This window comes from Pelmatolapia mariae, linkage group LG9 (assembly GCF_036321145.2).
Source record: "Pelmatolapia mariae isolate MD_Pm_ZW linkage group LG9, Pm_UMD_F_2, whole genome shotgun sequence".
Taxonomy (NCBI): domain Eukaryota; kingdom Metazoa; phylum Chordata; class Actinopteri; order Cichliformes; family Cichlidae; genus Pelmatolapia; species Pelmatolapia mariae.
In genome coordinates this window covers 1,545,267-1,563,442 of record NC_086235.1, presented here as the reverse complement: position 1 = coordinate 1,563,442, position 18,176 = coordinate 1,545,267, and the positions used below count along the sequence as shown (strand labels likewise).

Below are 18,176 nucleotides of genomic sequence, written 5' to 3'. Positions count from 1 at the left end.
TGGGCCCAGCTAGTGAAATTACAGAACTGATGTAATCAAAGAGCTGAAGGAAACCAGCGAGCCTAGGGAGAGAAAGCAACTGTCTTTCTGCTTTCTGACTGGTTGACCTCTATCCCCCAGGCCCTTCAACCCACTCAGCTCTTTCACATCTCAGGTACAAGTATGAGTTTACTGCAACAAGTTTCATAAAAGTGTTCAAATTTGGGCCTCAGAGGGTGCACTGAGCAGTTGTATTCACTGATCTGAGAGGTTGTAATCACAGAGTTTTGTAAGCAGTAAAAACATGAATAAAAGTTGTACTGCAAACATATTTGTCTCACCGAGCCTTTCTGCAGTTCCTCACAGCTGGAATCAGTCTCAGTCGTCCCCGCTCTGATGTGTTGTACTTTTGCAGGTCCAACTCATCCAGAACCTCCTCTGACATCTGCAATATGTGGGCCAGAGCTGAGCAGTGGATCTCAGAGAGTTTCTTTGATTTGTTCACTGACTTCAGGAACTCTTGGATCTCCTGATGTACTGAGAGGTCATTCATCTCCATCAGACAGTGGAAGATGTTGATGCTTCTGTCAGGAGAGAATTGTGTCTTCCTTTCTTTTAGATTGTTGATGACTCTCTGGATGATTCCTGGACTGTTCTCAGTCTGACCCAGGAGACCTCCTATGAGTCTCTGGTTGGACTCCAGACAGAGGCCATGAAGGAAGCGAACAAACAGGTCCAGATGACCCTTTTTACTCCTGAAGGATTTTATTAGTGTTTCCATCAAAAAATTATCCAGAGATGACTCGTTGTATTTTTTTCCCAGAAACTTCTTCAGCACCTCTGTCTTCCTGTTGGTGAAACAGTGGAACATGTAGACTGCAGCCAGAAACTCCTGAATGCTCAGATGAACAAAGCAGTAGACTGGTTTCTGGAAGATCACACACTCTCTTGTGAAGATCTCTGTACAAACTCCTGAGTACACCGAGGCCTCTGTCACATCCAGACCACACTGCTCCAGGTCTTCTTGGTAGAACATGATGTTTCCTTTCTCCAGATGTTCAAACGCCAGCCTCCCCAGCTTCAGAAGAACTTCCCTGTCAGCCTCCATCAGCTCCTGTGGACTCGTCTCATGTCCCTCATGATACTTGTTCTTCTTCCTCTTTGTCTGAACCAGCAGGAAGTGTGAGTACATGTCAGTCAGGGTCTTGGGCAGCTCTCCTCTCTGCTCTGTAGTCAACATGTGCTCCAGAACTGTAACAGTGATCCAGCAGAAGACTGGGATTCTACACATGATGTGGAGGCTCCTGGATGTCTTCATGTGGGAGATGATTCTGCTGGACAGCTCTTCATCACTGAATCTCCTCCTGAAGTACTCCTCCTTCTGGGCGTCAGTGAAGCCTCGTACTTCTGTTAGCCTGTCGACACATGTAGGAGGGATCTGATTGGCTGCTGCAGGTCGGGAAGTTATCCAGACGAGAGCCGAGGGAAGCAGATTCCCCTGGATGAGGTTTGTCAGCAGCTGGCTGACTGATGACTTCTGTGTGACATCAGACAGCAGCTTCCTGTTGCTGAAATCCAATGAAAGTCTGCTTTCATCCAGGCCGTCAAAGATGAACAAAAGCTGAGAGACAGCCAGCTTCTCTGCTGTGACCTTCTGTAATGTTGGATGGAAAACATGGAGCAGCTCCAGAAGACTGTACTGCTCATCTCTGATCAGGTTCAGCTCCCTGAATGAAAGCAGAACCACCACACTGACATGTTGGTTCTCCAAGCCCTCTGCCCAGTCCAGAGTGAACTTCTGCACTGAGAAGGTTTTTCCAACACCAGCCACGCCGTTGGTCAGAACCACTCTGATGGGTCTCTGTTGGTCAGGTAAGGCTTTAAAGATGTCCTGGCACCTGATTGGAGCGTCATGGAGGGCGTCCATCTTGGAAGCTGTCTCCAGCTGCCTCACCTCATGTTGGGTATGAACCTCTTCACTCTGTCCCTCTGTGATGTAGAGCTCAGTGTAGATCCTGTTGAGGAGGGTTCTACTTCCTGTTTCATCACTTCCTTCAGTCACACGTTCACATCTTCTCCTCAGACTGATCTTATGTTCATCTAAAACCTCCTGCAGACCAACATCTGCTGAAAGAAAAAGAGAAAGAAAACTCTTCAATGTCTGAACAACAACAAGAAGTCCAGTTTTCAGAAACGAGTCCATCAGCAGACAGATGTTCAGTCTTACTTTGTACACAGCTGCTCTGACTGGCTGTCTGCAGTCCAGCTCCGCTTCTGGATCTTTCTCCACACTGGGGACAGGAGGAGTCTCCTGATGAAGCAGACTGGTCCCAGTATGAGGAGATGCACTGTCTGCAGAACCAGTGTCCACAGCTGGTAGAGACTGGATCCTTCAGGACGTCCTGACACAAAGCACAGCAGGACAGCTGCTCCTCCTCACAAACACCACTCCTCTTCCTCCCTCTGTGAACACATTTCTTTATCACTAAAATCATTTACTGTTAGTGACAAACATCCAGATTTGATGACACTGTGCAGAAGCTCTGATGGTCAGAGAAAAGTCAAAGTGGAGAAACTTCTGTTTGAATACAGCCTTCAGTCTGGAATCAAAGTGATGCTTCCTTTGATTAGACTCATAAAAAAATAAATAAAGGAAAAATAACTTTTCTGAGAGTTTAAAACAGTCATGTTTCCTGTTCACTGACTTACATTTTGTCCACGGACACTCACTCTAACCTGAACCACAGCTACAACCCTATATTGATAGGGCCTTATCTCCTCCATCCCTTACTGTAGAGGTTAAATATGGAACAAACAGTAAATAAAAGAATTTGGTTCAGTTAAAGAAATTCACACGGTGACCAAGTAAAGAAACCCTAGTATAGGAGACAACAAGCTCCAACCTCATTTTAAAACAAGTCGTCCTCTGAGCTGAACAGTTAACATCTGTCTTTATGTGCAGCTCTGAGGAAGTGTTCTTCACTAGAATCATTTTATAGATTAATCGTTTCCCATTGATTATATTTAGACTCTCAGTTAAAAAATAAAGTCAATTAAATCATTTGTGGGATTATTTTAAAGATTTGTTTTAGTCTCATCACCAAATGCAGATGAACCACCTGTGGATCACTGTTTGACCATTCTACCACTCTGAGCTCTGCTTTTTAATCATTATCTGCATTATTTGCTTTTTATTGCTTTTTATTATTATCATCATTTATTTATTCATTCTTTGGAGGGGGGTTATTTCATAATGCCTCCCTAATAAGGTGACGTTCAAGGGAAATATGACAGAAACTCTTTCAGTGTTATTAATTAATAAATTAACATATAACCTGTGACAGGCAGCAAAAGTGATTTTATCCATGAAGAAGAAAAAAGCTGCGATTTAAACGAGAGAGTGAGAAATTTGATTGTCCAGTCTCTTAATACATGTTTATGTGAAACTTTGCTTTCAGTATCTTCTCAAAAACAAAACAGTAAAATGAACATTTTCTCTTAGAGATGTTCCAGCTGACTGACAGATGCAGAGATGTTCAGAGGAAAACACGACAAATCATTTTGTGTTGGAAAAAACATTTTAGCAGAAACTTCAATAAATAAAATGTGTCAATGTCACAGTTTTAATAAACTGGTTTTCTTACTTTGTTGGTCCATCACTGAACTTTGGAGGATGATCTTTGAACCGGTCACTCGTCACACACGCACAGCTGGATCCTGCAGATTCGGCTCTGTCCTCCTCTTCCTCCATCATCATCTTCAGTCAGGCTGAGAGGTAAAGCAAAGTTACAGTTACAGTAGGCTTTCTGCACTCAGCTGATTCAGAACTTTGACAGAAACTAGAGACCAGGTAACATGACCCACACTGGGATTAGAGAAGCCTGATTCCACCTGCTGACTCTGAACACTTTCTATCATCATTTAATAACATTAAAAAAACAAAATGCAAAGATCATGAAATATTCTCATGTTTGTACCATGACTAAATGTTAGAAACACCTTTCATATACTGCTGTCCCATTCACAGGTCTGCAGCTCAAACTATTCTTCAACTGTGTGAAAAACACACAAACACTCAGATCAACAACACAAGAGTTCGCCTTCACTGATCGTCACATGAAGTGGATTCAGAAGGAAACTTGAGTCTGTGGAGAGCTGATCATGAGTGGTGAAGCCAACACAGAACATCATGTCTAAGCCATACGTTACCATAGAAACCCTCCCATTAGTAAAGCACCTTGAGGATACTGCTGTTGTGATTTGGTACTTTGTAAATGATTTGAATATTTATTGTCTTATAATGTTGTGTATTGTGCTCAGTGTTTCTTGGGGCTACATGTGTTTAATGTCCAACACTTTGGTCAGTGCTGTTGGTTTAAATGGGCCGTATAAATCACCTTGACCTTTGGCTGTGTTGTGGACACTCAGGTCACAGCAGGGCGTGTTTTATGATGAATCTCCCAGCAAACACAAAAAGAAGCTTTCAGGTTTAACATGGTGACTCCTACAGGGACAAATATACATCCATCCAAGAGTGGAACACAGACAAACTCATGTTTTTACTACTTCAGAAAGTCTGAAGCAGTTTTGCTGTTTTAAAAAAAAAAATAAATAAATAAAACTTTCTGTGACAAAAGAACAAAGTACAAAAGCAGTAGCTACGTCAATAGCACAAAGATTACACAAATATATACTGTACAAAATGATTTCAGAACTTGAACACAGAAGAAAGAATACAGATGTTCCATGGACAGCATAATAAATACATAAAAAACAAAGCTTTGCATCAAGTATACTTCAGAATATTTAACTAAGAGTAGATTAATAATGTCCTAACTACTTCATGATTAGAGGAAAGTCTGATAGTGTCGATGTAGTTACAGAATTTCACCATGAAAGTGAGGAAATGGGCTTTTCTGTTAAGAACCTCACTTTAGTCAATATGAAATTCTTTGTTAAACAGTTGGTCCACCAGGAGGATTGTTTCTGAACCAGGAGGCACAGAATTATGATTCTTGTACAGATGAAACAGTGATGAGGAGTTATGTTTTTAATGAGCCACCAGGATAAGTAGGCCTGGCGATGAAACGCTGACAGCTTCATAGGAATTTATCAACATCAGGATATGGAGATGATGACATCACACATACCTGTTGAATCCAGCCGACCTTAAATATGTTGTTTAGACTGGAGGAATAAAGTTAAGAGCTGCTCTTAACTTTAACTGTCAGCAGCTCTTTGCTATCATAAAGAAACCTCATTATTGGAGGTTTCTTTATGAAATGAGTTTGATTATTCCAAGGCTGCTGAGTCAATGATCCATTCCCACCTCTAAAGCCACGGCAGCACAAGCTCACTTGGAGACGGACTCTGCCTGAGTCATGAAGCCTCTAAGAAACAGATCCTTAATCACCACTCACTGTGTCATGGTTCATGAACGGGACGCTCTCGTGACTCATCGGGTGACACCACTGACCAGCCAATCGGAGGCATACAGTCTGACGACATCACATTTTAGTATCTGCTCGGATTGATCGGACAACCCGAGCAGGTCCCAGAACCAGGTACCTGGTACCAGGTACTATGAGCTAATGGAAAACCCTGAAAACTGTGATTCAAAGTCGATTCAAGAGGGTACGATTGGAAAAGAGTCTAAAGAGAGAGCGGAGGATCACCTCAGAGTCACGTGACTAACAGGAAGTGAGTCAAAGTCCACAGTTTGAAAAAGCAGCAAGTTTGCAGGGACTCAGACTTTGAGGAGACTTCGTCTGTTTTCCAGAGACTCTAACAGCAAAACTACAACAATGTGGTGTTAACACTCACCCTGCCTCAGCTCCACTCTCCTCCTGCTTTGAACGGGGGCTCAGCTGTTTCTCTTCCTGTTCTCATGAAACTGGGTCAGGCTCCTCCCCTTTGCATGTACAGGAAATCAGGTGTGTGTGTGTGTGAGTCTTGTTGAGACTGGTTCTTCATGCTCTCTATCATCACATCGACTGTTTGAGTCTTGTCAAACATGACCAGTCAGGCCCTCGTGCTTCTGTTAATGTCTTTAGATCATATCTGCACAGAGTTTATTGGCTGAATTGATTCTTGGAAATACAGAAATAGGAAATATTCGTCTGCAGTCTTTGGAGTTTTAGTGACTTAACATGGTTCACCCAGCATATGTTCTGTATAGTTACTAATTTCATATATCTGCTATACTGAATTATAACTGATGTTTTTGTAACTAAGTCCTGATAGCGTTGTTTCTGTGCTAGGCACAGTTTTGAATATATTATTTTGCACAATCTAAAAATCTTTTGTCTTTCCTGAGAATTAGACGTTGGTTCAGGTAGCACTCTTATTATGCTGTGGTGGACTTCCTAATGTCTCATGATTGGACTTTGTGTCTTACAGAACCTTTAAGGTTTGCATGTGTAGTAGAAAAACAGGTCTGTGCTGGTGCTTCTGTTTGTTTGTATGTGTTGTTGAGTTGGATATAGTTGGTTTGCAGTGGCATAGCAGTAACTCCCAGCATTAAGGACTAATGGACTAGGACTTCACTTGTTGTCAGCAGCTCTTTGCTATCATTTCAATGTTGCCTGTCTTTCTGACTTTGCTCAGTATTTGAGAAAATGTCCTCAAAGTAAATCTGAAAGCAAGGAAAGAGAAACCAGTGCAGCCGTGACACTGAACTGAGATCCGTGCAAATAAACAAATACATGTAAAATATACACTCTAATGTATTATTTTAATAATAATTACCAATTAAAATAAATCAAATGAATACCAGTTCCATGTGAGACAGACTGCTTATAATGTGATCATTTATTTTAGGGCTATGATATCACAAGTGTCAGGGGGCGGAGAAAGAGTGGACTCGACAGCGGAGCTCCTTACAGGTAAACAGTGAGGTTTATTTACAAAGTGGTGAAAACAGTGAACAGCTGGTCCATGTACAATGAAAGGTGAGTGGTGGTCTTCTCCTCTTCTTTTCTAGTGATGGGAATTCCGGCTCTTTTTAAAGAACCGGCTCTTTCGGCTCCCAACCGGCCCTTCAGGTTGTTTTATTGCTTTAATTAATTTAATATCAACAACAATATAAAATTATGCACAAAAGGAATTACTAATGTAAAAAAACATGGTGTTATTTATATATGTTTATATATAAATATATACGGTGGCCCATAGAGGCAAAACACGTACAAACTAGAAAACACATTACTAGTGTTAACTGAACTTCCAAAACAGAGCTACCTCGATTATTTAAATTACACAATTGAAAGCATATGTGTATTGTACTCATATATATTCAAATAATTTAAAAAAAATGTTCATTTACCTGTTACTACCACACACCAAATCCGGTCATTGGTACTTCCTGGCTTGTGTAGCCACTAGGCAACAAAAGCTCAAACAAAAGCTCACTGTCCGTAGCATCCTGGAGCACTTCTGTTGTGTTTTGGAGTTTGTACGTGTTCGGACTTCAGAGTAAACACCAGTTGAAATTTTAATGACAGGCCACTAAATCCAGAGTTATGGTAATGTATACATATATATATATATATATATTAGTGCTGTCAATAAATTAAAAAAATAACTTATTAATCTTAATTTTCTGTAATTAATCGTGATTAATCGCAATTACTTGATCAATAGCCTGGTTGCAATTACTTTTTTTTTTTCAACCTTATATTTAATCTCCTAAGAACCGAACTTTTTCGTGGCAGGCATTTTTAATTTCTCTTTGTTATTTGGGCTGATTGGGACCTGATGACTGTAAAAACAAAGAAGTATGTGATTTATTATTTTTTTTACCTGATTTTTGGTTCTGAGAAAAATGAGATCCACATATGAACACATTAGTTTTACATTTCGATAGAGCAGTGGCAGTATGATGTCCTTGTAAGTGGATATCAGGCTCTTGTAGAGCAAAATTTAGTATTTTGGTCTAGACAACCCAAAATGTGATTTCCACATATGTGGACGCCAGGTCCTGGGAGGTTAAGCTTGTAACTGACATTTATGCAATATAATGAAGTAAATGCAGAATAAACACAAAGAATGTGTTTTGGAGTTTGTACGTGTTTTGTCTCTAGGGGCCACCGTAAATATACTTTTATTTATTCACTCCACATAAAATGTAATAAATGAATTATAAAATACAAAACCCAACTATTTACATTTCAACTTTTAACTATTTAAATTTTCAGCTTTTTCCTTTTAAACAAATTTAAAGTGAAGCAACACAAAACACTGCAAACCACAACACAATTAAATATGAATTAAAATATGCAAAACAAAGAGAAGATGCACATTCTCTGTCATATGGGCCTGGGATGGTTTTTTGGGAGAGTGTTTTCCTGCTTGGAATTGCATACATAGGATTCACTGCATGAATAAACTTTCTGAATCCGCAACTGAAAATAGTTGTGGATGATTACTATACCTTTCTAATGTGACGATGTTGTCTCTTGTTGTTGTCCCTGGCTCTCTTTCTCTCTCTTTTGCGCTCTGTTCCTGTGCTACTGCGAGTGTAACTACCGCCCCTCCCCCCTCTGCTCAGCGCAAAGCACAAGGCTCGCTGGCGGAGTGAAGCGGAAAAAAAGTGCGAGAGAGAAGGTGAGAGAAAGAAAAAAAAAACAAACACAGCTCCCAATAAGGAGCGTCGTTCACTTCAAAGAGTCGGCTCTAAAAGAGAGATAAGGTGAGAAGTTCGGCCATCTGGGAGGGGCTCAGAGTAGAGCCGCTGCTCCTCTACATCGAAAGGAGCCAGCTGAGGTGGTTCGGGCATCTGACAAGGATGCCTCCTGGGCGCCTCCTGGGTGAGGTGTTCCGGGCATGTCCCACCGGGAGGAGGCCCTGGGGCAGACCCAGGACACGCTGGGGAGATTATATCTCTCGGCTGGCCTGGGAATGCCTTGGTGTTTCCCCGGACAAGCTGGAGGAGATGGCTGGGGAGAGGGAGGTCTGGGCTTCTCTGCTTGGGCTGCTGTCCCCGTGACCCGGCCCCGGATAAGCGGAAGAAGATGGATGGATGGGCCATCCTGTGTAAGACCAATGAGGACGAGTTAACCCGAGAACACAGAGTACAGTGGTGTGTTAAAGGTTTACAGACAGTTATAAATCTTAATGCTCCATGATAAACAGAATCCAACAGATAAAGAGAGCGAGCAGAGGCATTCATATAAATGATGTCACTGTAATCCAGGGCGGGTAAAAAAAGGTGGCAGCAACAAGCCTTTTCCTGTGAAAGAGAAACATGATCTGTTCCTGGAAAAGAAGCCCGACTTCAGCCTCAGTGTCTTTAATAGATGTTCAATGTGTGGATTATAGGAACGACTGTCATCAATCACAATACCGAGGTATGTGTATGAGGCCACAGTTGCTGTTAGATCCTCATCCTCTCCATGCACCTTGGAAGTAGGCAAAGTTGTGCCAGAAGATTCTTTGTTGTGTTCAACAGTGTCAAAGGCTTTTGATAGATCAATAAAAAGAGCTGCACAGTAGTTCTTTGCTTCCAGGGATTCATAGACGTCTTTGAGAACTTTTAGGGAAGCAGTTCCAGTACTGTGCAGTTTCCTAAAACCAGACTGGAAGGGAGATAAAATCATATTTTCATCCAGACAACTTTGAAGTTGATTATTTACGACCCTTTGAAGAACCTTAGATAAGACAGAGTTTGGAAACTGGCCTGTAATTATTAACTGTTGAAGGATCACCAGCTTTCAGTGGGGGGAGTGCAAAGGCACACTTCCACATCTGTGGTAAAGCCTTCTGTTGTGCAGAAAGATTAAAAATATAAGACACTGGCTCAAGGAAGGAGAACGATTGTGAGGCCGACTTTCTGGTGTCGAGGCTCTTCAAAGCCTTACAGACCTCTTCTACTGTGACAGGTGTAAAGGAAAAGGTATCAGTAACCAGGAACTACCAGCAGAGTTTTGTGCAAGAGGTTTACCATCAGATACTGTGCTGAACAAAGAACAAGAAGCAACAACATGTTTGTTAAAGCAACATTTCAGATTTGTCTGACAAAGGAGTCGATATTTAAGTGAGGAGGTAGCTCTGAGGAATGAGAGACTTTATAGTTTGCCAAAACCTCCTACGGTCGTTTGGACTATCAGCGGTTAAAGTAAAAAATAGTCACATTTGGTCGTGATGATGGAGGCAGTAATCTGATTACACAGCTAATGAAAGCGTAGCCAATCAGCATCAGATCCAGACTTTCTGCCCAGGCCTGGTTTCTCTCATGGAGGAGATCGGCCGGTACAGAACCAAACCAGGGGCTGTCCCGACCTTTCACCCTGACCTGGCAAAAAGGGGCGTGTCTGTCCACAAAGTAGATACAACTCTGCTGTAAATATTCCCATGGTAACCTGACATTGTCAGTCTGTTTAATACGACCCCAGTTAAACTGATGCGGGGCTTGGAGCGTGAGATGTTAGTGTTTCTCACAGCACCAACTATGCAGTGATCACTCAGGTTGTTTTGAGTTAGTTTTAAAAACAACCAGTGTGCCTTAAAGTCACCAGACACAGAAGAAAGCCAGTCCCAATGAAAATCATCCACCTGAAAGACGTCATTAAAATGGAGTTCATATAAAAGCTGAGCCAGAGACGGTGATGTGCTGGGGGAAGCAGATGGAGGCTGGGAGCAGCCAACAACAGTCAAAGACTGATTTCCAAACACATTCATAGTTAAGGCCAAGATTTCAAATCACTGAGGTGCAGATCGAGAGAACAAGACTTGAGCAGCAAGACAGACCTTCACATGAACTTCCACACCTCCGCCTTTTCTGGGACAGTCTGAGCGCTAAATGTTAAATCCATCAGTTGCTACGTCTTTATCCAATAAAGATTTGGAAAGCCAAGTCTCAGAAACAACAATGATACCAGCACCGGTTGAACAGGCCCAGATTCCAATCATATCCATGTTAGGAAGCACATGACGAGCATTTATGTGATGCATGTGTAACCCAGGCAGTTATTTATATGTTGGAGTTAGTGGGACCTGCCTGGCAAGACTGCAGCTGGTCCAGAAAGCTGCAGCTCATCTTCTGACACAAGCTCAAAGACATTTATCGTCCCAACAGCGATATATACAGCGGTCCCTCGCTATAACACAGTTCACCTATCGCGGCCTCGCTGTTTCGCTGAGCTTTTTTGTGCAATTTTGCATGCTTTTTTGTTTTTTTACAGCGCATTGTGTTCTGTGTCCTGATTGGCTGTAGACCATTGTCAGTCAATCTCGTGCCGTGTCTCCTGTACAGTACAGAATGTGTTCAAATTTACAGCAGTGTGACTCTGCAGTGCTGCACTGTATGTTTGTAAGTTTTGTCTCCAACAAACAAAAATGTCGACGAGACGTTTTCCACCTGTGGTAGCAGCCAAAGGCAGAGGAAGATGTTAGCCATCATAGGACATCGTGCTGGATACCAACATTATCCACATAAAAACTAAGAAGCCTTACGAAACAATAACTGACAGCGAGGTGCCCAGGCCATGAACAAGTGCTACTCACGCAGAACCAAGCCCATTTAATGCCAGCAAAGGCTGATTTAACACTGATGAAAGCATCAAGCTTTGATTTCCTGCTGCTTTTATTCAATTCAATTCAATTTTATTTATATAGCGCCAAATCACAACAAAAGTCGCCTCAAGGCGCTTTATATTATACAGTAGATCGCACAATAATAAATACAGAGAAAAACCCAAAAATCATATGACCCCCTATGAGCAAGCACTTTGGCAACAGTGGGAAGGAAAACTCCCTTTTAACAGGAAGAAACCTCCGGCAGAACCAGGCTCAGGGAGGGGCGGGGCCATCTGCTGTGATTGGTTGGGGTGAGAGAAGGAAGACAGGATAAAGACATGCTGTGGAAGAGAGACAGAGATTAATAACAGATATGATTCGATGCAGAGAGGTCTATTAACACATAGTGAGTGAGAAGGTGACTGGAAAGGAAAACTCAATGCATCATGGGAATCCCCGGCAGCCTACGTCTATTGCAGCATAACTAAGGGAGGATTCAGGGTCACCTGGTCCAGCCCTAACTATATGCTTTAGCAAAAAGGAGAGTTTGAAGCCTAATCTTGAAAGTAGAGATAGTGTCTGTCTCCTGAATCCAAACTGGAAGCTGGTTCCACAGAAGAGGGGCCTGAAAACTGAAGGCTCTGCCTCCCATTCTACTTTTAAATACTCTAGGAACAACAAGTAGGCCTGCAGAGCAAGAGCGAAGTGCTCTAATAGGGTGATATGGCACTACAAGGTCATTAAGATAAGATGGGGCCTGATTATTTAAGACCTTGTATGTGAGGAGCAGGATTTTGAATTCTGGATTTAACAGGAAGCCAATGAAGGGAAGCCAAAACAGGAGAAATATGCTCAATCTTTCTAGTCCCTGTCAGGACTCTTGCTGCAGCATTTTGGATTAGCTGAAGACTTTTCAGTGAGTTTTTAGGACTTCCTGATAATAGTGAATTACAGTAGTCCAGCTTGGAAGTAATAAATGCATGAACTAGTTTTTCAGCGTCACTCTGAGACAGGATATTTCTAATTTTAGAGATGTTGCGCAAATGGAAGAAAGCAGTCTTACATATTTGTTTAATATGTGTGTTGAAGGACATGTCCTGGTCAAAAATGACTCCAAGGTTCCTCACAGTGTTACTGGAGGCCAAGGTAATGCCATCCAGAGTAAGAATCTGGTTAGATACCATATTTGTAAGATTTTCAGGGCCGAGTACAATAACCTCAGTTTGATCTGAATTAAGAAGCAGAAAGTTAGCGGCCATCCAGGTCTTTATGTCTTTAAGACATTCCTGCAGTTTAACTAATTGGTGTGTGTTACCTGGCTTCATGGACAGATAGAGCTGGGTGCCTGACTACAATGCTGAAGAGAAACCTGGGGTTGTTCTTATTTTCTTCAATCAGTGACGAATAGTAAGATGTTCTGGCTTTGCGGAGGGCTTTCTTATAAAGCAACAAACTCTTTCTCCAGGCTAAATGATGATCTTCTAAATTTGTGACACGCCATTTCCTCTCCAGCTTACGAGTTATCTGCTTTAGGCTACGTGTTTGAGAATTATACCACGGAGTCAGGTACTTCTGATTTGAGGCCTTAGTTTTCACAGGAGCTACAGTATCCAGAGTCGTACGTAGTGAGGAGGTAAAATTATTAACAAGATAATCGACCTCTGATGGAGTAGCGTTCAGATAGCTGCTCTGCTCTATGTTGGTACAGGGCATTGAAGATGATAACAGTGGGTGGATTATATTCTTAAACTTAGTTACAGCGCTTCCAGAAAGACATCTACTGTGATAAAGTCTACTCTCCACTGCTGTGTAATCAATTATTGTAAATGTAAATGTTATCAGGAAATGATCAGACAGCAGAGGGTTTTCAGGAAACACTGTTAAATGTTCAGTTTCTATGCCATATGTTAAAACAAGATCTAGAGTGTGATTAAAGTGGTGGGTGGGTTCTTTTACATTTTGGGAGAAGCCAATTGAGTCTAATAACAGATTAAATGCAATTTTGAGGCTGTCATTTTTAGCATCTACATGGATGTTAAAATGTGCTGTACACATGTTACATTGTAACATTACACACACGTGTGTAAAGGTTAGCGTGACGCTGCTGACACGCTCTGACTCAGAGTCAGTTACTGATCACCTGAAGTCAAACTGTCTGTTCTCAGGGTTTTCTCTCAGTTTGTCTCTGACGCTGTGGAAGCTTCGCTGATACGCCGCATTCAGATTACAGCAGTCAGAGATTCTCTGCAGCAGCACCGGCCTGAGACACACACACACACACACACACACACACACACACACACACACACGTTGCTGAGTCCATTTGTTAGTCTGAGTCTAAACTCTATGAAGATCTGAACAGAAGTTTAAGTCTAATGTAAGTTTCAGGTGTGCTGCGGTACCTGCTGTGCTCCCAGACACGCCTCACGCCCTGCAGCAGGTAGCTCCTGCAGGTGCTGATCATCTGGTTGGTGACCTTGAGCAGCAGTGAGCTCATCCTCTCTGAGGTGTTGTAGTACTGGGACACTACGTGGATCATCTTGATGCCGTTCATCAGACTGGGAATGTGCTCCAGCATCCTGGTCTGTGGGGCCGGGAGAAGACGGAGGATGAGAGACGGTTTGTCCGGTGACTGATACGAGCTTCAGTGTGAGAAACAAAGCTGCTGACACAGCAGGAACACACAGCAGCCTCATTACTGACATGTAGAGATCAAATAAATGCACATTCAGGCTGAGCTGGAGAATCCTGTATCCACCATGTCTGATCCAGTAACAAGAAAAAGGTTTGTCATCAGACCCGATGCAAAAGAAGAAATAATACAAAACCATTAAAAAAGAAGCTGGTGGAGGTGAAACACCGACTCATCAGCACAAACTGACAAATTCACCATCACAGAAAATACAAACTAATAAAAACGATCAATCAGAGAAATACTGCTGATAAATCAGAGCTGGAACATCTCAGACTGAGCTGAGATCTCTGTCCTGGTGAAACCTGTTTGTCTCTTTGGTCTTTTTAAACATTTTTAAAAGTCTGAAACTGAGAAAAGAAAAGAAGTCTTTAGTTTTCTTTCTTCTTCTTCTTAAGTTACAGACAGGCCTTTGTCTCAGCTGTGATTGTGACTACAGCCTCTCTGTGAATGATGTGTGACGATGTCTTCACTGTTTTCTGTTCCTCACAATCATGAAGGACTCAAACAGCTGCAGACGGTTTTATACAGAAAGACATGAAGAGTGTTTTTCTCACAGGAGTGGATTTTTCCACAGATCCAAAGAACTTGTTGAGGGTGTAAAGATACTTGACGTTGTCCTTTGCCTCGTTGGCCACCGCAGTGATGTCTCTGTCCTGATAAATCAATAAATCGATCAGTGATGACGTCAGCATCGTCGAGACAACAGCTGTGAACTGAACAGGAAATAAACTGCTGACCAGATCTCTCCAGGCACGCAGGCACCGAGACTGAGCCACCTGCAGGACCCCCAGAGTCCTCTTCACCTGAGAGCCCTTCACTTCCTCCAACAGACTGACACACACACACACACACACACACACACACACACACACACACACACACACACACACAGTTACAGTTACAGCTGTTCAAAGGCTGTTTGCTTGTATTCTGTCAGTGTTGATGTCGTACTTGCACATAAACCTCTACATTGGACTCTGATGTGTCGCTCCATACCTGCCACCTACTGGTCAGCCAGTGTAAGTGCACAAAACATTTCTTCAAACCAAGATGGAAAAATACATGTTTAAAAAATGAAGTTCAAAAATCTTTTTTTCATCTCTAAAGATGAATAAAAATACTAAAGAAAGAATCCTGATTGATGTCGTCATAATTCATGCATGAAAGGGTTAAAAACTATGATACAAACAAACAAACACATGAATATTTCTGAACATTTCAACTTTAAAGAGCAGAAAGAGAAATAACAGAAAGTCATATTGTGTAAAAGTGGTTTTGTCCTGAAGTCTCAGAGTGGAGACTAAACTGTTCCAGGTGTGAGGAGCTTCTGTCCACAGACGTCAGATCATGTTTGATAAACTGAGTTTAAAGTGAAACCTGTAAATGCTGACGCTACAGGAGATACAGCTGAGAGGACGCGTCTACCTGTTGAAGGTCACCGTGTGGCTCTTCCAGAGCTCCAGCTCGGCCGACGGCCCGACGTCGTCGGCCTCTTTCCTCATCTGCTCGCTCTCCGTCAGCACCTGCTTGATTTGATTGGTCCACAGGGTCAACACCTCCTCCAGACGCTCCACCAGCTCACTGTTATTGGCTGAGAGCGAAACACACGAGTTCCTCTAAACACACGTGAACACGGACTCATTATTTCAAAGAAGCCATCGTCTCAGGTCAGATGCTTCCTTCAGCTTCCACAGATAAACTGGTTTGATTTACCTGAGAGTTGATTTTTAAAGCTTTAAACGCTGTTTCCTGTATTTCCAACAGTCTTATTGTTTGAGTGAGATGTGAACAGCTGGAGCTTCATACCTGCTGCTCTGTAGTCTGCAGGGCTGCTCAGCTGGCTGATGGCGTCAGGAAGCTCCACGTGCTGCAGCTGGAACTTTCTCTCCATGTTCAGTCGGGCTGAGCTCAGATTACTGACAAACTGATCCACCGAGGACAGGAAGGACCGGACGTGTGGACACGAGGCGCCTCTTCCTGTTTAAAGAGCGTTCTTCCTTCCCACCATCAACAAAGTCTTCATATATGGCGTCATGTGATCACTGGAAGCTTAAAACATCTCCCTTTTTGTGCTCAGTGAAAGGCTGAATGGATGGAGGTGTTTTACCTGCTGCGACCTGAGAGCAGGTAACATGATGTGAGTCAGCAGAGTTTCCAGACTGTTCAGGACGCCGCCGCCGCCGCTGCAGTCCAACACGCCAAAGTTCACTTCCTGGAAACATCAGGTTGCACGAGAAGATCAGAATGATTGGCTGCATCCATGTCACAGTCAACCAATGAGGTCTGTGCAGTTTGTTAAATCTGCAGGTGAGGAAGAAACCCAGACCAGTTACTGACCTGCTGCACGTTGGCGGTGGTTATGGCCTTCTCAGTGGTTCTCAGGAAGAACAGACATTTCCCCAGTAAAGGCTGGAAACACAGAACGTGATGGAGGTCAGATCCTTTAACGTGACGCAGACAGAGCACTTCCTCTGCACTCTGTCACCAAAGTTCACCATGCAAAGAAAACCTTTCATGGGCTTTAAAGACGGGGTGGTTGGAGAGCTCTGCAGGCTGCTCATGGCCAGTGATGGGAGTAACGGCGCTACTTTTTTCAGTAGAGAGTAATCTAATTACTATTCCTATCGTTACAACGCCGTTACCGTTACTAACAAGAAAATGCAGTCCATTACTATTTTTCAACAAACAGACGGTTGAAGCTGTGTTCAGCTCACAGCATCTTATATCAGCTGCAGGAAGTAGCTGTAAGTAATCTGGACGCTACAGATTTAAGCAGCTGCGCGCTCCCGCAGACAGACGATCACTTTTTGGCACAACAGCTGCAACTCAGGAGGCAAAACAATCACATGACCACTTAAAGACAAAGCAACAAGGTGACATATACCAGTTTATAATTGTGTTGATAGGAAACGTAAAACCAGAGTCATGATAAACAAGATATACGCCTGTTTGTTCCTCAATAGTTTCATGTTTACTGTCTAAGGACAGCAGAGACCTCTGTGCTTATGAGCTGCTGTCAGACCTGCAGGTATCAGGCTGGGATGTTCCACTTTATACTGGACACTAATTATTATTTTGGAGTGGCACAAATAATTTATGTGGCATCTTATTGAAGAACAGCTGATTGTTCTGTAAATAGTTTAATGGTTATTTTTAAAAAGGGTAAAAGGTAAATGGCTGCAAATAACTTTGGTTTTTTTTGTTGTTTTTGTTTTTTTAATGACCTCAGTGAACTGCTGTCTGTGATCTGTGTTGATTTCGACTGTGTAATTATTGTTGGGGATTTTAACATCCATGTGGACAACCCTCAGGACAAAGGGACTAAAGACCTGAGTAACACTCTGGGCAACTTTGGGCTGACTCAGCATGTAACAGAGGACACACATAATAGAGGACACACTCTTGACCTACTGATCTCCAAGGGCCCGAGCATTTCAAAGGTGACTGTGTCTGATGTGGGCCTGTCTGATCATTACTGTGTTTTCTTTGAAAGTAAAATCTCAGCCCACACAAATATATCAACAGCAGTGATCACAAAACGGTGTATAACTGAACACAGTAGTGAGATCTTTAACCAGGTCTTCCCATTAACACCTGACCTGTCCAGAGGTTCAGTCAATGAGCTCGTCAATAGCTTCAATGCTAAAATGTTAAATGTAATGGACACTATTGCTCCCATTAAGGTGAAGGTTATCTCTGGAAGGAAAAAGTCTCCATGGAGAAACTCCACACTGGTGAAAAATGAAAAAAGAGAGTGTAGGAAAGCTGAGCGCAGATGGAGAAAAACAAACCTCCAGGTTCATTATGACATCTATAAAGAGAAACTTCACAATTATAATTTACAACTGAGGAGTGCAAGGAGGTCCTACTTCTCTGACATCATCACCAAAAACAGTCATAATGCTCGGGTCTTATTTTCTACAGTTGACAGGCTAACAAACCCTCCTGTGTCAGTGGCAGCTGAACTTCATTCGACCATGGCCTGCAA

At 42.5% G+C, this 18,176-nt stretch overlaps 2 protein-coding genes across 6 annotated transcripts in view; both read right to left on the bottom strand.

Moving 5' to 3' along the window:
* The window catches only part of LOC134634088 (NACHT, LRR and PYD domains-containing protein 12-like), a 245,424-nt gene extending 239,541 nt beyond the window's left edge, over positions 1-5,883 (bottom strand). For 2 of the 4 annotated variants that reach the window (XM_065471633.1, XM_063483151.1), the window contains exons 1-4: positions 5,803-5,883; positions 3,624-3,747; positions 2,207-2,442; positions 321-2,106 (exon numbers count right to left, since the gene is read on the bottom strand). In XM_065471633.1, the coding sequence (XP_065327705.1) occupies positions 321-2,106; positions 2,207-2,442; positions 3,624-3,736 (2,135 nt within the window). In that variant the 5' untranslated portion in view covers positions 3,737-3,747; positions 5,803-5,883. The remainder of the gene's footprint in view (positions 1-320; positions 2,107-2,206; positions 2,443-3,623; positions 3,748-5,802) is intronic. The other 2 variants (XM_063483150.1, XM_063483153.1) reach the window with 1 other exon arrangement.
* Positions 1-18,176, bottom strand: part of LOC134634091 (serine/threonine-protein kinase Nek7-like) — a 214,400-nt gene that overhangs the window by 115,495 nt on the left and 80,729 nt on the right. The gene's annotated exons all lie outside the window — the stretch shown is intronic.